The sequence below is a fragment of the Athene noctua genome, chromosome 20, assembly GCF_965140245.1.
Source record: "Athene noctua chromosome 20, bAthNoc1.hap1.1, whole genome shotgun sequence".
NCBI lineage: Eukaryota > Metazoa > Chordata > Aves > Strigiformes > Strigidae > Athene > Athene noctua.
Window position 1 is genome coordinate 8,917,971 of NC_134056.1, and position 26,288 is coordinate 8,944,258.

The following is a 26,288-nucleotide window of genomic DNA, read 5'->3' on the forward strand; positions in this document are numbered from 1 at the left end:
AGCACTTTTAATTTAATTTTGTTCAGAGCATGTGGGTAACAAATTCCACTAATCGCTGTGCTGTCGCCCTCCGCATGGTAACGAGCCTCTTGTTTCCCAGGAAGCGGAACATAAACACGGTGCTGGCTGCGGGCGGGAGGAGGGCGAGGGTTAGTGCCAGCTAGAAAACGAAGACGCGTTTTGGTGCCGATGCTTGGCATGTCCGTGACGCGATGGATTTGTCTTCTGGCTGGAGCAGGGGGAGGAGTGGGAGGAAGCAGAGGGTGGTGGATGTTGTGCTGTGCCAGTGAAGATCATCTTTGCGTGGTGCTTGGCTGTGGGGGAAACTGAGGCACAGAAAGAGAATGCCCTGACCCTGGGGAGCTGCTGCAGGGCAGAGATTTTTATTCTCACCCTGGTGTGTCGTTTTGCATCTATTCCAAAAATACTTGAGGGAGGAGAAAGATGGTTTGATTGGGGTTTTTTATTCGCATGTCTGGCTTTGGAGGTCCCAGCCCACTTCTCAGATCATGGGAAGCATGGTGGAGGTCCAGCAGTGATGGGCAGCTCGCTGGGTGCTGGGGCATCTCCTGCCAGGTGCTCAGACCTCCCTGGCAGCCTGGCCTCCACCACTGCTCTCTTCCAGTCTCTGAAATCAATTCTGCTGTCTGACCAGCCCTTTGCTCAGTGAGCAAAATCCTCCCTGGGCTGTGACTCAACACAAGCTATTTCGTAGATAATGATTACTTTTTTTTCTCTTTTTTCCTGTAGGAATAATGTTTTCATTACACTGTATTGAAAATTGCTTTCCCTCCTCCTTAAAATGAAGCCTTCCACTCACATTTGCCTTTGTGTTTGTATATTCTAAAATTGGGACTCATTTGGAGTTTAAAACAAAAAAAGATCAGGCCTTAATTCCAGGAGAAGCGTTTCCATTGATTTGCGTGAAAGAAGATTCCAGTGCAGGCAATCTCTGCCTTTAAATATGTAACTGTTTCTTTAATGTGATTTTATCTTTACCGATTCAGCACCGAGAACATGAAAGCAAAACTGACTTCATTGATTTTAATTGCTCATGCCCAGAGAAATGTGAAAAATTTAAGAGTGCCAGGAGAGCACATTGGGTTTGCACAAATTCTTACCCCTTTGCTGTACAGGGGTAGGTCTAAGACCTGTGGGCTGGAGAACTTGCCTGGTGGTGACCCGGTGGTGATGGAGCTGGTGGGTCAGCAAAGACCATCTCAACCTGTGACACCTTGGTCGTCTCCATTTCCCCCCTGCCCTCCGCTGCCCCTTTCTTGCCCAGCTTCAGGGCTTTTCTATCCTCTTCCCCCCTTCCTCATCCTCCTCCTGTTTGAAATTTGCTGGTGGCGTCTCCCTGTGAGCTGCAGGCACAGTGTTTCAGAGCAGAGGGGGAGCACCACCAGCAACTGTATAAATAGGAAGTAAACACATTTATTCAGTATGAGGCATTAAAACTCCAGGAGCACGTAAAGAGCTGAGGCTCAGGCTGCTGGAGGAGTGAGAGCTCGCCGGGGCAGGCAGTGCAGGCTGCTGTGCACACCAGAGCTCAGGCACCAAACCCTTGACCTCACCACAGGGTCCAGCAGCCCAACCCCGACCTCCCCGTGGTGGCTGTGCCACCCCTCGGCATCTTTCCCTCCCTGACCCACGTGCCAGGGCTGCATTTTCTTCAGCCCCCTGTGCCGTAATGGAGAATGCCTTGGCTAATTGCTAGTGTGTAATTCATAAATGTTAATAGTATTAATCTGATTCAGCGTATGGTTAGCAAGATCAAATCCTCTATAAATCTAGAAATGTCTGATCTCACCCTTCTGCTGCACAACGCAGCTGTCTTTCCTTCTCGCTTCCCACCCGACCCTTCTTACGTGCACCCCTTCTCCTTTCTTAGAGGTGAGAAGATTCTCCCTGGGGGTCTCCCCCAGTGTGGGGGGAGCAAAGCTGCTGCTTTGGGGCTAATCCCCATCCTGCTGACTCTGGGGATGAGGCTGGAGACGGCCCTGTGCCCAAGCCCTCACCCAGATCCAGACTGTAGCTGCCAACACCTTCACTTGGGATTTGTCCAAGGCAGCGATGAAGAAGGTGCCTACTCGAGGAGAGGCTGAGCCCAGGCATTGTAGAGAGAGCATGCAATGAAACGCCTGCTCGCACTCTCACCCCACTGCTCAGATGCTGGTGGGGGGGTCATTGCACCAACATCCACCCCCTTCCAAAGGAAGTGGCTCTGGGGCAGGGTGGTCCTTGAAGGCTTGATGGGGACCATGGTGCAGGAGAGCTGTGTCTGGCTTCAAGGAGGATATCCCATCCCATCCCATCCCGTCCCGTCCCATCCCGTCATGTGTCTGGTGTGCTGGAGAAAGAGGGACCATCCTGATGTGGAGGGGTTGGGGGGGCCCTGGTGTGGGGCAGGGAGGGGAGACGGGCAACACTGCTCCCCGGTGCAGGGGTGCTCCGTGGCAAGAGCCGCCTGCCAACACCGCTGCTCATCTTAATTGGTGTTTGATTTGATTCGACATGATCTCTCGCTTGTAAAACACCTTGAGATGTTTCTGTGTGTGAGGGTGTCCTGGAAACGCTGTTGTACCATATTAATGAGCCTCTGCTGGAACATAAAGAAGGATCATTAGGAGCGGCCAACTCCTCTGACACGCCAGCGAGAGTGGCGTGTGCTGGGAACAGCGCGGGGATGCGAGACGGGCTGCGGCGGGCTGGCTGCTCCCCGGGGGTGCTGTGGGTGCTGCTCGCCCTGCGCCGGGCGCTCCGGTACGACGGCCGGGCGCTGGCGGCTGCGCCGCGCGTTGCTAAGCAGTTCAGGCACTCGCTGTTCTACCGCTCGGTTTCCCCAGCCCTGTCTTCCTCGGGTGGTAGAAATACATTTTAATATCCGAATAGCCGCGAAATGTTCTGTATTATGCTATTATCTCCGGGGGGGCGGGGAAGATTGCAAAGCACTTGGCGTTTAACACCCACATATGGCTAACACCATGGGCTGTGTGCTGATAAAGATGGGGTAATTAAAGTTTATTTTTTTTTATAGACTAATCTCCCAAGCATGTATTTATGAGCCTGATTTAGAAACATCGTATTACCAAGAGCACGGGATATTTGTGTTGCTCGTAAATCCATACGTGTTCTGAACATACCTTATTTTTTTTTCCTTCCTAAATTTAGGCAGCACTGCCAATATTAAAAAGAAATGAGCTCGGAGTTTTGTTGGGTTTTTTCCCCCCCTTGTCCTCTAGGTGGGCAAGGGAAAGTGTACAAAGCAGCGAGTAATTAACTGCACAAGGAAATGATATTTCAAAGGAGACACGGTGCATTTGGAGGGGCTGTTTGCAGAGTGTTTACACCAGTGGCTTTGAATTTATCTTCATCTTGCAGCAGGTGCAAAATCTTCAGGGAAACGTGGTGCTTTGCAAGCTGTTTCTGAGCTGTCTGCAGAGGGACCCACATCTTCTCTGGGAGGCTGCAGCCGGGCTAATTGGCACTGGTGTTTAAGGAGAGAAGAAAAATCCTGGGTGGGAAAGGTGGTGGTGACAGGAGCTCCTCTGACCATAGTCCTGGCTGATGCTGCCGTTAATTGCATCACTAGCAGGAAGCATCTCGGGTATGATTCTGCCCTAAAACAGAGCAGTTTGCCTTTCTTTTCTACTTTTCTGTCCTTTGCTCTCATGCTTTTCCCCATTCAAAAAGAAGTAATTTCTTCTTATTCTTCGTCCTTGTTGTGTGTCATGCTTGCTGCTTTGCCCACTCCTTGGGCACAGGTTTCCCGGGTCTTCCTCCCCCGGGACCCCACATGGGCCATTGCTTTCTCCCCAAAACAGCATCACTGAGTGCTCGGACACCTGTGCTCACTCTGTTGCAACCATCCAAAATGCAACAGAAACATGTTTAATTAAAACTATGGAGAGGTCATCTCAATATATGAAGGATTTATTAGTGCAGAGGAAACAGGGGAGTGAGTTTGGTCTCAGCTGTGCTTGGTCACCACCTTCCTCTTGGGCTTTTCGGACCCCACAAGACCCAAATGAAGACTTGTGTTGGGTGCTGAGGGTCTCAAGTCCCATCAGCTGTCTATGTAGGTCTTGCGTTCCCCTCCCCCAAACTTCCTTCTCTTGGTAAAGGAGGTTGATTCCAGCTCATTTGGTGGGCCTGGCGTTGCAAATCTGTACTTCAGACACCTCTCTGAAAGCCTAGAAAAGACAAGGTGAGGAGGGAAAGAGCAGGCTTCAGCCAGGTAGAGCTCTTGTCTGCACCGTTGCTGTTTATTTTAGTGCTGCCCGAGTTACCTAGCTGGGCTTGGATCCCCTTCCCAGGCCAAGGAAGGAATGGATCATTTTCTCACCTCTTGAACAGGAGCATGAAGCCCTGGTGAACCTGCTGAGGTTGGTTTGGTTAGCAATGTCTTGCTAAGAATACATGTGGTTTTAGAGGCCTGGTATGAAGCTGTTTATCTCCAGATGGGTGTTTAAACCCAGCACAGGAGTGCTTCTGCTGGGGCATCAGTGGTGGGAAGAGCAGGCAGAGGGATGGAAAATGGGACCCATGTCCCTCTCTTTAAAGAATGAGGGAAGAATCTGCTTTTCCAGCAGCCTCCCTTCAAACCTGGTAGCAAACTGGTCGTGAGCAATAAAGAGCTGAGCTGGAAATCCAATTTCTGCTCAAGCAGAAGACCCGTGGTTTTGGTTCAGTTGGTCAAAGCCAACATCAGGCAGTTCTAGAGGTCAGTAAGTAGTGCTGTGATGGAAACAAGTGGGGAGCGGGAGGCAGGGGAGCAGGGAAGGTAGTTATAGGAGACTTTTTAGCACATTTTCCTTTTCCTTGGGCAGCCAAGCTCAAACTCATTGAGCTGTAATGGGCCTTTTTGCTGTTTCAAGCTCCTGTGCCCCTCTCTTCTTAGTCACGAGGGAAGAATCAGCCATGTGGACCGATGGGGATGGGAGCTCTCAGATCCTAATTCCTCCAGCTCCACTCCAGCTGCAGTATGGTGAAAGCTGCCATTGTACCTGTGATTCAGGCTCTTTGTGAAAAGGGGATAATACTCGTCTAACACGTAAGGGATTTGTGATTTAATGTTTGTAAAGCACTTTAAGACCCTGGATTGAAAGGTGATTTATAATGGTAAAATCCAGTGTTCTCTGGTCTATTGTATACTTGACTGTGTCCAATTATCCTGATGGAGGCTTTTTTCCTTGTTTTTTCTTTTTCTTTTTTTTTCCTCTCTTTTTACATTCTCAAAGTAACTTTAAGCAAACGCAGGGTTTGTGGCAGGCACAGTATGCCCAGCGAGAGGATGAGTTTGCCTCCCAAGGAGGTGCTAACTTATGCTGATGATACGAATAAAGATTGGGAAGAAAAAAAGGGGATCGCAAGGTGAAGGGCGCAGGAGATTGGCAATAAAGCTGTGAAATGGGGGTAGGAAGGGTGTTTAGATGATGCATGCATAAGGAAAGTAAAACATGCTTCATAAATAATCAATTGGCATACTCCTGTTGGTCGCAGTGATGGGGATATTTGCCAGCAGATCAGCCAGTTCCCCTGTCTTGCAAATGCTGGTTGGAGCATCCAGTTTGCAGGGGATGATTTGGTGAGACACGCTGCCCTGCCTGGAAAACGCAGGTCGTGCCGAGCATGAGATCCCTGCCCTGGCGCCAGCATCTCTAACAGCAACTTTGGTCAAATTACAGGGTATGCAAGTGCTAACTTGCTGGATGTATTTCCTGTTCAATTTTCAAAGTGATGCTTTTTAAATCTTGCTTTGCTGATGAGATGGTCAGGGCCAGGGAGCAAGAGGGGAGAGTCTGTATTGCCTTCCAAAAATAAATACATGTCATTGCCTGAATCCTGAGTGGAGACACGGTCAGGTCTGCCGGGAGCTCCATCATCTCAGCTGCATCATAATAGACTGTGCAGCAGCTGGGGTTAATTGCTGGTCTGTGCCCTCTCCTTGGCATTGCCATACTCCCCAGGTGGTTCTTAATCGGTGTCCCAAGCACTGGTGAAGTGAACTGGATGCTCTGCGAGGTGTCTGGCATTAGCTTCGAGCAAAGCAGAACACTGATGTGAAATGCCCGCTTAGGTGGCCGTGGGGGATGCGGTGCAGTTGGAGCAGTGGTGGAACAGCCCCCTGTGCCAGAAGGGCTGGGCAGGGAGGGACCGGTGGTGCCCCAAGGATGCAGACTCCGGGGCTGCTCCCTTCTTGGGCAGTGGAGACCTGGTGAGCACAGAATCACAGAATCATTCATGTTGGAAAAGACCCTTGGGATCATTGAGTCCACCCATCAGCCTGACTCTACAAAGTTCTCCCCTACCCCACATCCCCCAACAGCTCATCTAAACGACCCTTAAACACACCCAGGGATGGTGACTCCACCCCTTCCCTGGGCAGCCTATTCCACTGGTGATGGCATAGCGGTGGCCTGGGGACAGTTTCTCCTGGTCATCTCCATCAGTGGAGGGTATCTCATCTGGGCACGTGGGCACTCCCAGCCTGTATCCAACAAGAACATCCAAATCTCCTGGGACAGCCAGGTCTTTCCCAATGACTCTGTATTTCCCAGCTTCACCCCCTCCCTGCAGAGTTTGGGGGTTGCTCTATTCCACCCAACTGTAGTTGGCAGTAATTCAGTCATCTCAACACCACACTGCTCCATGAAGGTTTCCTGGTGGGTTTATACCTGTTGCTGGCCTCTGCAGATGCTCAGGCTCCTCATTGGCTTGTTGGCTTTTACCTAATGCTTCAAAAAAATTCACATAAAATAGAAGCCACCAACCAGGCCTGGCCAAGTGTGCACATCTGAGTGGACCCGTGGGGTGATGGGATCCTTCTAACCTCATGGGTTTATTCCTTGGTGCAGGCATCCCTTAGCCCTGGTGACAGACATATGGCCTTTGAGACAAGGGATGGCAGTGTGACAGTGACACACATGCCATGCAGGTGCCAGCTAGGGGTTGGGTGGGCTAGGTGCCTGCTTTGGTGCCTGACTTTTGTGTGTCAGAAAATACTGTGCTGCTTTGTGGGAGGTGCCTTGAGCTTCTGCACCTGACAATACAAAGCCTGTTTTGTAATAGCTCCTCCTGTCAAAGCAGCTGGCTCTGTACGTTGCTTTGTTGTTCAGCGTAGTTCCCCTGTGATGACTGAATATTTATATATATTTGTGTAAATAATTAACACTCGTCAGTGCTATGTAGCATCTACAGGTGTAGATTTCTCCTGACATTAAGGGAAAGCAAAAGATGCCATGGTCCAGGCAGTCCTCAAATTTGGCTTGATTATTTTTTGTGACTTGACAAGATTTGTCAAGTTAACCAAGGCTGACAAGAAGTGAGGGTGGCTTCACCAAGGGAGCCTGGCAGGGGTGGTGAGCGGCTCCAGGGAGGAGGGATATCCAGGGAGATGGTCTGCACAGGGTCCTGAGCAGGTTTTCTCCCTCTTCTAGGAAAACATAGTCCCCAAGTCTGACATAACTCTGTGAGTGAAACACCATGAATGTTAAAAACCCAGCCAAACAGGGCGTGGTGGGAATGATGGGGTTTGCCGGCCTCGGGAGCTCTTCCAGTGCTGCTGAGATGATGTCTCTGTTCTTAATGCCTGCCCTTCCCCGGGGTTGGGGCTTTCCTGCATATGCATGGGGAAGGGGGGAGGCTGAGCAAGCCTCTGGCACAGTTTGCCTTTTGGCCACCCATCCCTCTCTCTGCCTTCCAGGTTCGATGAAGAGCCCCATCAACAAGACAGCACTGACCCTGATCGCAGTCAGCTCCTGCGTCCTGGCCGTGGTGTGCGGCTCCCAGCTCTCCTGCCCGCTGACCGTCAAGGTGACACTTCACGTACCCGAGCACTTCATCGCGGATGGTAAGACCCTTCGGGGACTTGGACCCCCTTACCTCACCAGTCTGTTTGGGATGTGGGTGTCCCTCTCTTTGGGAATTGCCCCGGCTGTGTTTGGCTGCAGGCATCCTTCTTCCCAGAGGAGAAAAGCACATCTGAGAGCTTGAGGCCAAAAATCTCAATCTCATCTTTTATCAATATTATTATTATTATTATTACTACTAATTGTATGTGATGGATATTCCTGTTTTCCTCCAAACTCATTGATGAGCCCTGGGAACCTGCACAGATAGACGTCCTCCTGTCCTGCAGCAGCAAAGCTGCTCATATCCCAGCCACTTGAATCAGTGCGGAATGAAATTGCTAGAGTTTGAGCAAAGGCAGAGATGCTTTGAAAAATTAGATGAGGGCTGCTGTCACTATTTATTGCTTTCTCCAACTGGGCTCCTTGCGTTTGTTGTGTTTCACTGACCTTTTCTTTATAATGTGCAGTGAGCGTCGAGTGCAAGTTTTCAGTAACATGAGGGCAAATTTCATTTTCTTCCAGCAGACGGGACCCATTATTCAGTCGGTTCCAATTCCTCGTCTCACTGCTTGGGGTGTGCGGAGGGGGCACTTTTTATCTGCCAGAAATGTGCTGTATGGAGCCGATACATCACCAGCTGCCGGGGTGTCCCGGTGTGGCCAGCCCCTGTGTAGCCCCCCACTTTGGGGGCTGGGAGAGAGGACAGCTCTTGGGGAGATTAATATTTTAGGGAGGGGTAGATTGTTAAAGAGGTGCAGCAGCACGGCAGCAACAAGGGGTGATGGAGAGGGGCTTAAACCATCACCCCATGGTGGGGAGGGACTCACCAGCATGTTTGAAGTGGGATTTAGCCCTGCAAAGAGTGATTTCTTATTGGCCATGATATGCATTCGTAGGGTGTTACCTGCACTGCAACACTGACAGAGCACGTGCTCTCCCCAGCCCCACCACTGACCCTCTCTTCCTCCTTAACCCCACTTCTATGTCTGCGCCTAACAACGCTTATGGGATGGGTGTTGTGTGCAGTGGGTTGATGTCCCCGTGCTGGTGTGCAAGGCGGTCTCTGCTCTGATCCCCGAGGATGCTCCTTAGCCGCTGACTCTGGAAATAACAACTGAGTCTTGGAGTACGTCGGCTATCCCAGCGATCAAAGCTTGGTCCTTAAAGGGAAGACTCGGAGAGCAACTACTCTGTGGTCTCAGATTGGAGGAATCTGAACATCAGTGGAGTGGAGACACAAAAAAAGCATAACTTGAAATAAGGGACTTGTCTACACCTTGACCTGTTTTTAAAAGGTTTAAGGATTGTCCAGGCTGCACATAAACGTTCTGCAGTCTTCACAGATTGTTATTCCAAGTAGCAGGAGAACAGAAACTCTTTTTGTACTCGAATAATGAGGCTGCTCCAGTGTTAACTCATGTCCCTTTGAGATGGGCACTGGCCAGTTCATCACTGAGACTGGGAGTTCACAGTTGGTTTTGGTACTTGCTGAAGGTTGGCCAGGAAGGCAGTGAAGGGCACAGGACCTCGGCATCCTGCTCCCGCCCTGTGGGTCTGGCCCAGGGAAGACAGCATGTCCTCAAAAAAGAAAATAAACCAAAATGCAATTTGACTCTAGAATGCAAGTGAAAAGCTGAGCCTGTGCTTGTCACTGGGAAGGGGGTGGCAATGCAAATTATGCAAATACAGAGAACACTCGAATGGAAATGACAATGAAATACCAATAAAACAGATTAATATCTTTGAAACTGGGGGAAATGGGATGATCTCCAGTCCTGACTTAATGACTTTTCTGAAGAGAAAGTGGCAAGAGGACTGGTAAAAACGGTTTGGAGAAGAATTAAAATGAGCTTTGTAATGAAACTGTAAAATATAATTACAAACTGCGAAAACTTTTTTAATATTTTTTATGAGAAACAGTCAAATTCTTCACACAGAAGCAGCCAAGACATTTTGCAGTGACTATCACTTTTACTGAAATCTCATCATTTTATGTGATGGCAGAGTCCCTTGCCTGGGAAGAGAAAAGCTCTTAAAGTTGTCCCTTCTTTTTGAATAACAACAAATCCCAAGGCAGCACCCAACTGGCAGCAAAATATTATAAAACATTTAAAGGCATCACAGAACTGAGCCGGGTTGGGAAGTTTTAATGATACCCAGGAAAAATGTGTGTGGCTGTTTGCAGAGAGGCTTGGCGCCCAGAGTCTCACGCTGGTGGAAAATAGGGGACTTGCTCCTCCTGGTGATCTCCTGGGTGGGTTTAAACCTGTTTTTTGCCTGGGTGCAGAAGGGGCATTCCCATGCGAGCAAAGGGACGATGGAGCTGATGTCTTTGGCCTGGCCGAGGCTGGGAGCTTTGATCAGTCTTAAACCTGCCTCTCACGTGGCACCTCATGGTGTGCACCACGTCTTGTAAGAGCTGGCATACACTTAAATAGTCTGGTTCCTGACGCTGTTCTCTTTTGTATTTTGCATGATGATAAGGCAGGCTCTGTGAGAAGGCAGGGATGGTGCATTCACGGGAGATGTTCCTGTGTGAGAGAAGGATGCCCTCTCGTTCCTTTTTGAAATGCCGTATTTCAATAGATGCCAGTAGCCAAGGAAAATCTTAAAGCAGAGCAGCTACTAACACCTCTGCAGGAAAAGCCAAACAAAGACAGAGTCTGAAAGAAATCCCTCTCCTAGCAGATGAAAACTTGTCTTTGAAGGGAACTTTAAATAGACGCCAGCCAGCTCCAGAATGCCAGGAGCCAAAGCCAAGCAGCGGGGGGCGGGGGGGAAGCCCCACCAAATATCTCCAGCCTTGGAGGAAAGCAGCTCTCCCCTCTGCAGCAAGAAGTGGCATTAGGGAAGGAAGCTCACTGGAGTCGCAGGAGGGGAAGGACTGGGACCAGAAGCCAACTGGCAGCAAAGGCTGGGAGGATGTATTCCAAGCAGCAGCATTAATAACCAGCCTGTCTCTATTGCTCTTGTTTCTCTCTCTTGGTTAATTTTCCTCCTTTTGTTCATTTGATGGGGTTCCCCCCCCCCGCCCTGCTCCTCTCCCCTCTGAGCAATAATTGCCTGGTTTGTACAGCTGCTCTGCCTTCATTTCATGGGGTGGCCAAAGCCTGGAAAGCCTGGCAGAAGCTGCGGTGGCTGGCAGGGGAAGGCTGGGGGCTCCTGCCTCTGCGAAACGGGTCGGTGCCTCTGAATCTTCTCTTAGGGTGCAATGGTGGGAGCATCCTCCCCTCCCTTCTGTTGCTCCAGGACATTATGTTCTGGGGCAGCCTCTGCCCATGCTGAGTAGAAGGCATCATTCTGATTTTGGAGACGGCTCAGATTTATAGGAAGACTTGTAGTGGCTTTTATGAGGATATGGAAATGCAAAGCATTATTTAATGGATCCTTTAGCCGTGTCAAAGGGGGAAGAAAGCAAAGAGAACCCCTCCATCTGAGCAATAAAACCCCTTATGAATATGTGAGCCACTCAGCTCTACACATTCAATAGTTGTTTGGTTTTTTTTTTTTCTTTCTTGTAAGTAATCATTCAAAAAGTAGAGATACAGCAATGGGAGCAGCTTGCAGGGAAGGCAGGGCTGGAGAAAGATACCCTAGAGGACTCAGCCTGGAGTACGTCCTTGCTGCACAACAGTTTGAAATATAGTATCAATTAAAGCTTCCCATTTTTACAGCCTGCGAAGAGGTTATATATGGTGTGGGTGGATGTTTGTATGTGGATACTTTAGTGGGAGAGGTAGGTGAGATCCTTCCGTGCGTACAGAAGGAAGCAAGAGCTACATTTAGCTTGGGGCTTGTAGGGCTTCGTTTTATAAGTGGAAATAAAGTAAAGGGCATAAAGCAGGTTTCTGTCACTTCAAAGACATCTCAGGGCATTCACAACCTCCTTCCCTCCTCTTCTGTGCTGTGTGCCAGAGGAGATGTGATAATCCCTCAGTCTGAAGCCTCGCTGACCTACGGGCTGCTGGTTTGTTGGGGCTGGCGAGCAGAGGCACCGCTCGCGCAGGCACCGTCCCCGCAGTGGGCTCTGCTCCGAGCTGCCCGCGCTTCGGCTTCAGCCCTTCTGCAAACATGGGTGCATCCCCCAGGATGAACATCGCCCTGCAAGCAACAGGGAGAGGAAAGCAAACCCAGTCCCACCCTGTGCAAAGCCAGGAGAGCAGTGGGAGGTGGAATTGCCACTTGAGACTGCTTTGGGTTTGAGTGTCTGACAAGATGGCAGAGTTGGAGGAAGCTTCTTTGTGGCTTTTTTTCTTTTTTTACTTTTAAGCTTTGTGTGTCTGTCTGCCCGTCTGAACGATGACGTTCTGTAATTGTCACGCAGCTGATCAGTAATTGTTTCATTTTAAGATTATTTCCTACCTTCCCCCACTACTGTTTCCTCCAAGATGCCAGTGGTATTGGTTGCTGCTATATTTGCAGCTTGTGTTAATTTTCCCTGAAGATTGCTGGAGCTCTGCAGACTGCAATTGTTGGACTCACAACAACTTCTCATTTTAGTTTTAATTAAATGTGTTGCTTTAAATTGTTTGCTTTTGACACCTCCTGCTCCATCTTCTGCAGCCCTCAGAGGTGACCAGGCATTAGCTTGTGTCTTCAGGCACTCTCCCGCGCGTGTGCTCAGCACGTGCTGCTTATGTGGCTGCAGAGAAATGAGCAGCGGGAGGTGGGGGACCGGCTCCTTCCCTGTTCCTTTTTACATCAAGGAGAAGCTGGAGATGCTCTTTGATTTATGTATGAAGCACCCCAGGTTTATACCAGAAGGATGGAGAAAGGGATCTGATCTCAAAAGTATCTGAGCTTTCAGAGAGATACTGCCACTGGTGATGGAGATGGCCCATGTTCTCCAGCTGGTCCCAGCCCCACTGGCCCCATCTGAAATCAGTAGAGGGAATTTGCTGGCTTGAAATCAGGGTTTTTTTTGGTGCTGTTTTCTCCCCACAGAGTCATTGTGCTGCAGTGGTGCCTGTTTTGCTGTACAGAAACCTGGGTCAGGGCTTCAGCAGAAGCAATGCTTTCCTGTTGCAGACGCAGTGTCAGGTCTGGCTGACCCAGACCCCATGTGTTTCTGATAAGGTGGCTGTGTTTGTGGGGCAGCTTTGCAGATTGCATTTAATTCCATCAGCTCTTAATCACCAGGTCACCCCATGTCTGCACTACAGTTCACTCTTGTTCCTGCACCTCTTTGGCTGGCAAGAAAATGTGAGCAAATGGCTGCAGCGTTACCAGACGTGAACTCTTAAGTATTAACATGAATTTATAAACTGTATCAGTGTGGATCAAAGGGATTCCAAGACGGTTTTACGGCGTGAACACTCTTTGCATGAAGAACTAATAAGATTCCGGAGGCTGAAGTACATCATGTTTTTATCGTGCCTTTGACAGGCTTGTGATCCTGCGCTTGGCTCTTCCCAGTGCCAGCCCAGCTCCGCTGGCCACGTGCCTGCTGCAAGTGTGCCCGGCTGCCAGGGCAGCTCGGTTTGCAAGGGAAGGCAAATGCCCCGTCCTTTCTTCTTTGCAGGATTCATCGGAGTAAAGAAGGGGGGATTGGTGTTGATATTTGGATGGTGTCAGCCGGGGCTGGTTCAGAGCTGGGAGTTGTTGCATCCCGAGAGAGGCAGGATGTGCCCACCACTGGGGAGGTGGCATCCTCCTGAGCTTCTACCAACACCATTGCCCCTCTGATTTGGGAGGGATGGTGAGGGAAGACTGCTGTAAGGCACAGTGTCTTCAACCAACTAACCTGTGCCCTTCTTAGATGGAGAGGTGCAAACATTGACTTCTGCATCCGCAGGGTGAGACCCTGCCTGCTTGCAGCATGCTGGCGGGTCAGTCCCGGGAGGCTGGCTTAGGCCATGCCTGCTTTCGAACAAGAATTCGTGGGAGGGCTGCAGCAGTAGTGATGCAGCAAAGTAGTGAGGGTTTTTGGAGGCTGCAGAGCTAGGAACATGCTACTTCGCTTTATCATTCTCCCAACAAGTAGCATTGCTGATGTGCAATCTCTCGGTGAGTGGTTCCTGTGGCGTATTAACTTTGCATGTGCTGCCTCTTGGTTGTGTTTTCTGCATCCTGGGAGGATGTTTCGTCTTGGTGCTTGCTGAAAAATCTCCATTCTCACACACTTTTTTTTTTAAAGCTTATCATAGCTCATCTGTCACATACTTTGTGATGTGATTAGATTTAGGCTGGATTTCCCTGAACCCTTGTCCAATATCTAGAGAGCATCCCTGAGAAAGAGCCCCAGGCTGGAGTGTGGGAGTTGGGAGATATGGAGCATTAAGGAGAAGCTTTTCTTCAGGAGTCTGCTTTCAGTCTCAGCCACTGCTGGCCCAGATGCCTCCTGAGGACAGAGATGTGCTGTTGCTAACATCTGCGCAATGAAATTTTCTAATAATGCCATGGGAGATCTCACTGCAGCGTGAGTTTGACCACAAGGCAGGGGTGGGATGATGCCATCTCGCTTCAGTTTGGGAAAAGTTGGCCAAGTCACTGCCTGCTGTATATGGTTTCACATGCCTTTCTTGTGAGAAGTTCAACCCTGACAAACTCAAGATTGACTATCAAGAAAACCCAAAGAAAGAGTCTGTCAGAATTATCAAGAAAGTGCCATTTAACAATTAAAATGTAACCCTGCTCCTCCCACAGGAAAGATGCTTCTAGTCTGAGCTATAATTACATACAGATTTGTATCACTAATTTGCTACTGCTATGCCAGAGTGAAAGAGCTCTGGCAGGATTGACAGCGTTTCTAAGGGATGGGGGTCTCTGGGTATGATCATCAGCGGGTTGGGGAGCGCTGGTGTGAGCAGCCCACGGCCGTGCAAGTAGTTTGTGTGCTGAAAATACATCCTTGAGTCAAGCACTGTGTGTGATATAAACTGTATGTGCTTTGGCTGATGGAAGAGTAAATGAAAGGCGTGTCCATAGGCTTTTGTTGTTTTAAAACTTGTTATCATAACTTTCTGTTTAGGCATTTAATCTTGTTCAAGAGGGAAACCACTTGAAAGAGATGACATGGATAGCCTGGATTTTAAGATGGTGTGATACTATCCCTGGATTATAATTAGAGTATAGAATTAAGAGTCTGACTTTGAAGAATTCAGATTATTCCAAAATTGCCTAGTTTTGTGCTGAGCAGGAGAGGGGTGGTAACGCTGAGCACTGTGTTAGCCTGTGAGTGTGATCCTGCAGCAAGCCTGGTTTGCTTCCTTAGGTCAGTACATGTGTGTCCTGGGCATCCAACATCTGCCTGGTTCTTCTGCATTTTCTGAAAGAAATTTAAGAAGCAGATGTTTTCCTTCCCTGGGACCCGAACAGAAGAGCAGGAGCTGATGAATGGAAAGGGCTGATAGGGAAGGAGTTGTCTCTTTGGGAAATGTTCTTTCAAGTTTAACAAGGAAAAAAAACGGTCTCTGAAGAAATCACATAGGATTATTCTTTGTACCTATAGAATGGAGCAAGAGGGATAATCCTTCCTCTGGTGTTTAAAAAAAATCTGTAACAGAATTATGTATGATGGTATGATAGTATAGGGATGGATACATTAATAACAACCTGTAGTATGACCTCCTATAGCTTTCCAACACAAAATACTAATTTTAGATGAAAAGGAGTTTCGTTGGCCAAGAAACAGTGAATGGACCAAAGAAGACAAAAAGAGCAGAGGGAGGAAGAAAAAGAAATTCTTCAAGAAACATTATTTTTTGATCTTTTCCCTTGGGAAAAAAGAGAGAGAGGGAGAGAGGGAGAGAGAAAAGAAAAGCCAAACCCTTTTGGCTGCCTTTTGGGCGCTTTGTTCTTTCCCCTTGTTAGATATCTCATCTGAGCTGTTTTATCCTGTTGTGTTCTGGAAAATGATTTTTGAAATGTCAGAACTTCAAGCCTCTTTTGTCAAGGCTTAAGCATTTCCACTGAACTTTGAAGGAGACCCCAGCATGAGAGACATGAACTTTTGATGCTGCCTTAACTGATCTGGCTTTGATCAGCCTTGGAGAAGGAAGAGGGGGAAAACACACGCATACAAAACCCAAACAAATCAATCCCCTGAAGTGCTGGTGGACCTTGTGGAGCTGGGAGGCGGCTGTGTGGCTGTGTACTGATGTTCTCCATGGCACTGCAGTGATGCTCTACGGTGCAAACTGACTCGTAAAACCAACAGTGCTCAAGACACGTCCCCCAGCGGGGATTCCTGGGAGGAGGTGGCTGTGGTGGGTAGAAACCTGCTGTTTTGTTGTTGTATTCTCTTGTTTGGTTGACACTGTACTGATGGTTGCTTTACCCTGAAGCTTAAATGTCTCCGTTTAAGGGTGATTTCCCCAAGCTTTTGAGTGGGAAGCTCAAAACTTGTGCCTAGGAGGAGCCCTGGGAGGGGCTGGGGTTGACAGCGGAGGGCAGCGGGGTAGATGGGCTCTCTGGGTGTCTTTGGAGAGTATCTTCTCCCCAGGCTCTGTGAGCACTGACTGTAGGTGTGCTTCACACTGGGTGCAGGTGTGGGGGCAATTCGAAGGGGTCAGAGGTCCTCCAGGCAGGTTTTCAGAGGGTGTTTCCGAGTGGGGTCTCCCCCTCACTGCCCCAGTGGTGTGAGCCCCTCAGGTTCCCCATTCCCCCTTCCCTCCCCCTTGATTTCCCTCCACTGAGAGACTGTGCATTGGTGAAAACAAACCTGGATGATGTTCCCAGCAAGCTAAATATGTTTGAAATGGCTCTTGCTTAGAAAATGTTTGTTCTCGGTAGTTTCTAAGAGGATTTGATACTCAACCTGCCCTTTCCGAGCTTTTCAAGATGGTTTTGATAAAGTGCACACTGGTGACTTTTGAAAACTGTTTTCTGTGTGTGGATTATTTGAAAATAAAGAGAAAAATTGTGTGAAAAGGCTTTGAAATCTTCAGAATTTTAGCTTTTGAAATATTTGTAAAACGCCTTTTCCTGTTATTTTTTTCTCAGGCAAGCTATAAAGGAATCAAGGTTGGGATGTTTGTGTTTTCAATGGGAGTGAAGGTGATGAGAGTGTTTGTGAACACCTCTAAAAATCTTACCCAGCTGAGCAGTGACATACTCAGCTTCAAAGATGTGAGAATTTTCCTTGCTGGAAGTTGTCCCCTCCCTCCTAGGAAGGAAGGAAAGTGTTTACAATTAACTAAAATCTTTCATTTCCTCGGGTTTGTTTTGTTTTGTTTTTTCTTAGACTGAAGTAGGAAAACCTCCACTTTACAGTAAACTTGAATTCAGAGATTTTGGATTTAAATGTTTTCACTTCTGCTTTTTTTTTTAAACTTTTGATATTGAATTTGATTTCTTAGTCAGACTTACTAAGTTCAAAACAAGTAATTCATCTTGAAAATACCAGGACTTTTCTTTTTTATTTTGTTATGGTTGCATTATATTTGGGAAGGTCTTTCTCCATACAGAATATGGCAAACCTTGATCAATTTGCAAGTTACTGAAAGCTTCTCAGATTTATGATTTTTCATGGCCACCAAAATTCTGCTGAAAGAGAAGTTATTGGCTCCTGGCCAGGTGCCACATTTTCGTGTTGATTTAGGAGGTACTTCCATAAATAGGTAGTTCTTAGGTTTTTAGAGTTCCAGCAGCAAACAGGCTGGGTTGTCCAAGGAAAATGAAAATTTGGCTGCAAGGCCATGAATGTGCTTCCTCCTCCCCAAGTTCTCAGCACATGGGGCTGGTGGGAAGCTCCAGAGGTCACCCCTCCATCGCCCACCCCGACCCAACCCAGCTCCAGGGCCAGGCTGCTCTGCCAGCCTGAGTCACCTTTGTCTTTGTGAATACTAATTATATGACTATTTTATTTCTGATTTGCTTCTGTTACTTTCAGGCTGGCTGTATTTTAACTAGAAGTGGGGTTCATTAAGTAGGGATTTAATCGAGAGCTGGTGGTTTCACTCTTCAATCTTTGGGTGCAGAGGGAGTTGTTTGTAGCTGAGCCTCAAAATGTGCTTACGTGCCTCCCGAGCCTCGCTCTTTATTAGGGAACTACAAAAATAAAGAAGAAAGCAAGACTGACAAGTTACTACATAGGCACGTACACGTAAATAGTAAACACTCCCAATGGGTTCACGATGCATTTCTGTTTGGTAAAATAAACCAGCAATAGTTATCATTGGTATTTAAAGCTATCTTTAAATATTAATGGAAAAGAATGATAATTAGAAACAAAATTACGTGGCTCTAAGGTACTTCTTTGTGCTCAGCGTTTCAATGCTTTCCACTGGTGCTGTGGAGTTTACCCGGCAATTTTCTGCTGCCGTGTGTCTGATTGAGATGTATCCTGCAGCCTTGGTGATGCAGGCTCCTGCCTTGCTGTGTCTCTAGAGCAGCTGGATCCTGGTTGTCTAATTTTCATTTGCTTGAACAGTCAGTAGCTTGACAGCCTCCATTGGCTTTGAGTGTAGAGATGCGTCTGTGAATATGTTTACGGTGTATAAACAGTATAAGTGTAGAAGATTTAAATTCGTGTGAAATTAGGGCCCAGATTTGTATGGTGCTGAGATCTCAGGATGCCTGAAAATGGGGTCGCTCGCTGGGATGCTTGACTTCAAGCTTTGCTTTTTTTATCCTCTGCATGGATAATGTCGCATGGGATGAGGTTTAGAAGGGCTCCTTCTTGCTGAAGCATCAGTGATTCTCTTCAAAAGGAAATCAGGAATTTGTGTTCAAGCAGGTTCGTGTGGGGTGGTTGCTGCTATGGTTTTTTCATCCTACTTTTTTAGTCACTTGGCTTTTATTGAGCCTAAATCTTATTCCATGCTTAGAAAAATTATGTCCTAGTCCTTTACTAAATGGTACAAGCCCTAAGGTTTCATGAAAATACACCCTGGGTCTACAGGCTTGCCATCCTTGGGTGATCCCTAAGAAGGATTTGAATCTTCAGATAGTGGTTGCAAATTTCTGGTGCTTAGTGGAAGGATGGCTGTGGGTTTCTGGGCTACATGGCCGTTCCCCTTGCCCACTCCTCTTTGAAGGTTTCTTCTCCCCTGCTTTTAGAGGTTTTTAACCTGGTAACTTTTGCAAAACACCACTTAATGGCAGAGGTTTTTTGGCTCCCCTCTGATCTGTGCAGCACTATTATGGAGGCAGTCTTATAATCAATGTAATTGAAGATCAGAGTTAATGAGGACCTCTGTGCCTGCAAAATCCCCCAAGCGATGCTGGGCCTCAGATGTTAGATAAGGAAATGATTGGGCTGAACTGAAAATCTATTTGGCTAATTAGATGATGCATATTCCCAGATGCCAGTGGGGAAAAATACATTTCACAAAATAAAGAAATGTAAGATTTTGTAAGAAAGTGTTTTGGGCATGAATTCACTTCTCACTCTCAGGAGGAAGAGGGAGAGGGAGTGTCTCTGACATGAGACATATGTGAAGTTGTGTGTTGGGCCAGTTTCACTCACCTTCAGCTAAAGAACTGAAGGGGGAACAGCCCATGTTGCTGCTGCCCATCTGTGTCCTGAGCCTGGCATCCAGGCATCTCCCGGATACCACCTGCATGGGCTGGGGAAGCGATGCTCCGATCTGACAGATCAGAATAATTACATTGGTCCATATTTCTGCAGAGATCTGGGAATCAAATCCAGTATCTTGTGATGGTGAGTAGGGTAGGGTAGGGGACTGTGTGGGCAGAGAAATGTCCCAGCTGGTGAACCATGCATTGGGGCACATTTGTATGGAGAAGAATGGTCAAATAAAGTTCTTTGGGTCCAGAGTTTGTGAACTCAGTATTACTTTGCTGATCTTGACATCACAACAGCTCCTGGGAGTATTCTGATATTGGGCCAAAATGCACTTAAAAATAAATATTTACACTTAATTAACATACTTTTTTCCCTCCCTCCAGGCAGCAGCTTTGTTGTAAGCGAGGGGAGCTACTTGGACATCTCCGACTGGCTAAATCCAGCTAAGCTGTCCCTGTACTATCAGATCAATGCCACGTCCCCCTGGGTGAGAGACCTTTGTGGACAGAGGACCACTGATGCTTGTGAACAACTGTGTGACCAAGAGACAGGTAAGGGAGGCTGGGGAAGAGCGAAGACTTTGCAAAGCTTGGAGATGTGAGGCAGAAGGTTTGTCTCTGAGTACTTCCATGCCTGCTCAGCTCACCTCTGCATTAGCCTGGTGTTAGGCACAGAGGACCAAGAGGTACCAGCAGGGTCACACAGTGGTGACCCCCATCAGCAAAATGTAGAGAAGGTGGACGCAAGGCTGGGGATTCAAAATGGTGGTACTATCAGTTCTTTGGTGTGGCAGCTGCAGGCACGTGGAGTTTATCTGCTTCTGAGTTGTGCTGTTTTGCTGTCCAGTCTGGAAAACCTACTCGTGAGCTTGCCACATCTCCATCCCTTTCTTTTTTTGACCATTCCACTGCAGAGCACCATGTTTTCCATTAGTGCTCCTGCCTGCTGGTCACCTAGGTTGGATCTCTCCTCCAACCCTTCCTCATAGAGTTGTTACCTGCCATCTTTCCTCATCTGTAAGTGGCCTTTTTGCTGAGCATATTCTGCTTACACGCAAAGGCTGCCCTTGTGAAGCAGTAGCCAGCCCTGCTGGGACTCCAGGCAAAGGAGAAGTGTCACCTTTCCTTCTGGTCTGGGTGCTGCTGGGTGACAAACAGGGATCCTGGAGTCTGCAGTGGGCCAGGAACACAGAAAACAGCAAACACACAACTAGTGAATGAAGGCAGAGGGTCTGCATGGGTGGGAACTTATTTATGTGACCCCAGGCAATGGCTGGCCCTCAGAAGGTGACATTTCCTCAGCTGGTGTGGGTGACAGGACCTTGCACGGGAAGGTGGCCCGGGGACTGCTGGTTTTTCATAACGTGGGGTGTGTCGTGCCCTCTGCAACATCGCTCCTGCTCCCAGTGCCTCACCTCAGGTGGGATGCCTTCTTGGTGGCGTGGAGACAAGTGGCCCTGTTGCTCCTGGTATGCTCTGCATCTAAAGAGCACAGGACCCCCCCGTCTCCTCGCAGAGAAGTACTGCTGCCAGGTTAGCCCCAGCTCTCCGCGTGAGCTGCTTCCCTCCTCTCTTAGCAATGAGAGTTTCTCCACTGTGTGTTTGTGTATGAGACTCGTGGCTGCAAATAGGGGTGTTTGTTGCTGGTTTTGCCAGCGGTTTGAAGAGGGCTGGCTCACAGAGGAGAAGGATTTTCCTAAGCCTCCCACTGCCATGGACTGTGACATTTTTACCTGGCATTTTGAGAGGGAGAAATCCCTCAGAGTCATGAACGCACCATGGGCTGATGGCGGTGACCCTATTCTCATCCCTCCCTGCTCAGCTGAGATGCAAATACTGAACTTGGTCTCATAAATCCATTTTCCTGGTCAAGACAATGTTCTCTTCTTATGCTCCTGTTCCTCAAGGAATGTCTGTGCAGAGGCACTGACAGGCATCGCTGCAGCAGAATGATTACTCTGGGTGAATTCCCCGCGTAGGTGAGCCCTGGGCATCACCTACAGTCCCAAGGAGGGCTGGGGGGTGGCAGCAGCTGCCCTGGCAGATGGAGACGATGCAGGAGGAGGCTCTTCTCATCCAGATGTCACAGAACAGAAGGATTGTTTCAGGCATCAGCAAAATGCAGCCACCTCAGCAGGAGAGGGAAGATGCATTCAGCTGTCCCCTGCTTCAGGGCAGAAGGACAGAAAAAACTCTGCCTCCAGCAGAAACCATGGGGAGACTGCATGGAGCCAGACCACGACTTCGCTTTTGGAAGAGCCCTGTGGCTCCACTCACCAGCCCCACGCCATCCTTGGCACTGAGCAGGGCTGGTTTAATCCCTGCACGGCCTCCGCTGCGAGGAGCGGCTGTTTTCCAGGGCTGGCCCAGCTGCTGCTCCCCCTGCGTCGCCAGCTCGCCGGAGCGGCTTGTTGCTCTCGCTGGATATCCCACGCTTGAGCAGGATGTGTCAGATCTTGTTTGCAGGGAAGAGAGCAATGCTCGTTAGCCTGGGAAGTGCTCTGCTTTGGCACTGCACTGGATCCTAACGTTGCCAGCTGCTTTATGGCTTCCATCTCTGGTTCCCATCCTCCCTGCTTACCCATGATGGGGAGGTGAGGGCAAAGCAGCCTTGATCTGAACCTTCAGGTTCCTCACCCAAAATCTGTTGATTGGATTCTTCCCCCTCTCTCTAGCTGGGAGTTTGCATGTGGATAAAGCAAAATCTTTCTCCTGTCCACTCCAGCTGGATCCACAGGAATAGAGCAGGACTGGCCAGCGGGGCTGCTCATTTTCAGATCCTAAATCTAAGACCCCCTTAAGAGGTCCAAATTTCACAAGACCTCAGCAACCACCTACTGAAAATTAGACCTCTGCAAGTACATATTTGATACCCTACCCCAGGATGTAGCCCCAAGCATCGCTTATGTTCATCACCATTGACCAGCCCTTAGCTGGTGAGAAGTTTCTATGTCAGGCTAGGAGCAGACCGTAACTCCATGGTGCACTGCATGTATTTTTAGATTTATTTTTATTAATGTCATTCTATTTCTAAGGGTGATTTATTTTTATCACCATGAGAGACGCAGGTCTGTGGTTTTACTATGGGACATAAATCCTGCCTAGATTTCAACCTTTTCAGGTCAGGGATTTTATCATCTCTGTGAGCATCCCAGGCGATGGGTGCTGGGGGGTTTCCCCTGCCCTCTGTCCTCTTGGGCTAGGCAAATCATCCATGAGGAGGATGGACTGAGGTTTGTCCTGTCTGGAGGATTAAAGCCTTGAAGTTTTCCTCTGTGAAGAGCAGCAGAGCCAGCTTTGAGGTCCTTCAGCACCTTTATAGCTAATCTGATTTCAGCCTTCCCCTCAGAGCCACTCTCTGTGGCAGTGTGGGTACAACCTTGTCCCAAACTTTCCTTGCTCCAAGGTGTAGGCAGTCCTCTGGGCAGGACTCATCCTTGGTGGCAGTGCCACAGGCTCCTGGCAGATGTTTGGACAGAGGCCCCCAGGTCACGTATGGTCTGTCTGGTGAGACTCAAGCTGTTACCCCTTCCCAGTAGTGAAGATCTCCTTTGGGTTGGAGTTTTATGTAAGATCTCTCTGTACAATGTGCTGACTCATGACTCCAGCCACCAAGTACTACTTCAGTATGAATAATAATCTGCACTGAAAATGGAGGCTCTGAAACACTAAGAAATGCCAAAATACATTTTTGCTTGCCTGACCTTAATTTTCCTTCCCTTGTGTCTTTGCCGTGTGACTCACTCTTTAATTAAATGATTGCTGCCCCCTTGACAAATTTCAAACTCTCATTGCAAAGCATCAGCTCATCAGGGCTTTTCAGAGGGAGCACCAACATCTGCACATGAGCAAAATATCATCTTTCTCCTTCCCCCCTGCCTTGGAAATGGCTGAGCCTGTTGGTCTGACATGACTGCAAATAAAAAGTAAATAGATGCTGCTGAGGGTCTTCCCCCTGCAGATGTGACATGGTGGCTGTTCCCCAGCAGCCACATCAGATGGGACAGGTACCTCGCCAGGGTCAAGGTGTGGTCCTTGGCTGAAGACATTCAGCCAAAATGCCCCATCCTCTTTGGCAGGCGCTGACTGCGCTGCTTGAAGCAGGGATGAGGAAGTTTCTCATCTTCTGGGACTTGCAGTCACCTCTCCTCACTCTCTGTATGCTGGACAGGTGTGGAGTACATTGCCAGCTCATACCCCACACTGGGATACCTTCATGTAAAATCCAGGAGTGCTCGCTTTTTCGCTGGCCTCCCTTACCGGCACAGATAACGTTTGAGAGCCTCTGTTTTCAGCAGCATATGCAAATCCTGATTTGTGAGCACAATTACCTGCTTTGTATGCACAAAACCGATTCACTTGCACATTCTGCGGGCATCGCTTAAGAGATCTGCTGGAGAATCGGTCCCTTAGGGCCAAATGCTGGAAGAAACAGCCTCTGATTTTGTGCTGTCAGGCTTGCCGGAGCAGTGGCATAAATGAGATGGATAGCTACCTTGATTAGCAGGTGCAAATGCGTTGAATTTTTTTTCCTCCCTCTATAAATCAGGCACTTCTCCATTGAAATTCTCTCCTTTGCATCCACAAATGGCACTCCCCAAAGCAGTAGGTATGGGCTTGTAAGGACCAAATGAGATGTGGTAGTGAAGGGTCTTTTCTGGAAATTGGCAGGAGGAAAGAAAAAAAAAAAAAGGTTTCCATCATCTTCCAAATGGGCTAGTTTGTCACCAGAGCCACAGATGGTGTTCCTGTCCAGGTAGGACAGGGGTCTTGCTGGCAGGAGACGGATGAAAGTCATTTTTAAACAGAGCCATTTTTTAAAGGCAACCTGTTAAGGGAATTTGGAGGTTGCAGAGCTGAGCATGTAAATCAGGAGTTGACCAACCTTGGTGAGGGTGTATTTGTGTTTATGAAAACAGCCATTTTCTCCAATAGTTCAATTTAATATCATGCAGCTTTTGTGCACATCAAGTAATATTTGTTTGTTCTTGTGCACTTCTGCTATTTTCGCTGTTGGAGGATCCTAGTGTCTTTATTGACTTAGACTTTTATAAGATGAGGTTCTGTCTCTCTAAGGTATGGAGTTTAATAACTTGGTCAAAATCCATGTAATATATGATTTCTTTTCATGTGGCGGCACAGCTTGCCTCATGCACCAAGCAGGGCAGGAGGCAGTTAACTCCCAAGCTAATTTAGCTTCGGGCTGAAGTGTTATACATAAACAGCAATCAAAATGCATGCCTTCGAGGGGGCTGAGTTAAGGTTATCTGTGCTGGCTTTACACTCTCATTTTCTGCCATTAGACTGTTTAATCCCGCAGCTGCTAATGTTCTTGTAATGGCATTTCTGTGCTTGTCTAAAGACCATGGAGAGGTGGGAAGAGGAATGAGTTTTGCGGTGTGGAGCAGCTCCTGGGTTCCTCTCCCCAGCTTGACCCATCCCACCAGTGCTGCAGGAGGTGGATTCTCACCCTACCCTGGTCAGCTCTGGGGCAGTGTTCACCCCAGAAGATGATAGCCGTGGCAGGGCTGACCACCCCTGGTCCACCACCCTTGGGATCTCTCACTGCTTCCTTGCATCAGCCGTGCACTTGTGTCCAGGGAGATTTTCCTCGGTGGCGTGGCACAGGAGATGAGCAGATGATAACGAGAATAAAATCCACACAGAGTGTAAACCCAGACACAATCCTTGGAAACTAAGCTTGTGTTTAAGTGCTGTGATGGGTCTGTGTGAAGAGGGTGACTTGCAGTGGGAGGAGAGGAGGGTTAACTGTCAAATTAACTCCAGGTTTTCCCTCTGTACTGTGCCAGGTTTCTGGGCAGGAGCCACCTTCCATGTCTCATTCCTCAAGAGCTAAGCTGCTTTTACTGAAATTGCATTTTCCATCAGGATGAAGAAGAGACTCAGGTTTGGAAAATGCCATTCCTGAAAGCCAGGGAAAGCAGGTAGCATGGGCAGGAAGAGCTTTTCAGAGAGTTTCACCGGGAGCTGATGCTGCCACCTCAATTGCTGGAGGAGCCATGGCCTCGGCCAGGGGCTAATCCATATTCATGCAGTAGCTCTTGAAGACATCACTTGTTCATTGAAGTTGGGAATTTAATGAAATATTAAAGTAGAAGTGTTCAAGGCCAGGTTGGATGAGGCTTTGAGCAACCTGATCTAGGGAAGGTGTCCCTGCCTGTTGCAGGGGGGTTGGAACTAGATGATCTTCAAGGTTCCTTCTGACCCAAACCATTCTATGATTCTGTGGTTAAGATGCTTATTCATCCTTGCCTGTGTTTAATTTTCCCCAAATTTCCTCAAAAGAGGCCCTTGCTCTGCCATCCTATAGAGCACAGCAAACATTAAGGAAGGCTTTTGTTGGATTTTTAAACTTTTCTCTCATCCATATCTTCGTCAATGGGAAACCCTGGTGCCAACCCTTGTTCAAATGTGTGTCTTGTCCCATCCTTGGTGAGCTAACCCTCATCATTGCATTGCTGGGAGCTGCTGCTCCCCAGGGAGCAGCACTGGGGCGCCCGAGGAGCTGTGAGATGCTGTGCTCACACCTTCCGCAGCCGGTTTGAGGCTGGCACAGGGAATGCTGCTAGCAGATAGTTTGGTGTTTTCTTGGTTTTATTTAGGCCAGACTGCAGGCAGAGAAACTCCCATCTGTGGGAGGACTTGGTGGCTGAGATCTCTAGTAGGGTTCCCAGGGTTTGCATTTCTCTGGTAGAGTAAAACAGCCCTTGGGAGGAGGGTTGGCCACAAGGAGAGGTGTTGGTTTGGGGGGCCCATGGCACCTCCCTGTGGGTTATTGTACTCTAGGATGAGATGCAGGGGTGCAGCCAGCTCTGCCTGCATCACGGTTGCTGTAGGAAGGGAGGGAGATGGACAAAGGCAGTGAGCATCGCACGTGGTTCAGAGCAGCGGTGGGGACCGTTGGGACATGCCGTGCCCCAGAGAGAGCCCTGCAACCTCCTCATG

The 26,288-nt window shown here is 48.5% G+C and overlaps 1 protein-coding gene across 5 annotated transcripts in view; it reads left to right on the forward strand.

Moving 5' to 3' along the window:
- Positions 1-26,288, forward strand: part of ASTN2 (astrotactin 2) — a 360,934-nt gene that overhangs the window by 125,502 nt on the left and 209,144 nt on the right. For all 5 annotated transcript variants that reach the window (XM_074924050.1, XM_074924051.1, XM_074924049.1 and 2 more), the window contains 2 exons: positions 7,706-7,852; positions 19,707-19,874. In XM_074924050.1, coding sequence (XP_074780151.1) covers positions 7,706-7,852; positions 19,707-19,874 — 315 coding nt within the window. The remainder of the gene's footprint in view (positions 1-7,705; positions 7,853-19,706; positions 19,875-26,288) is intronic.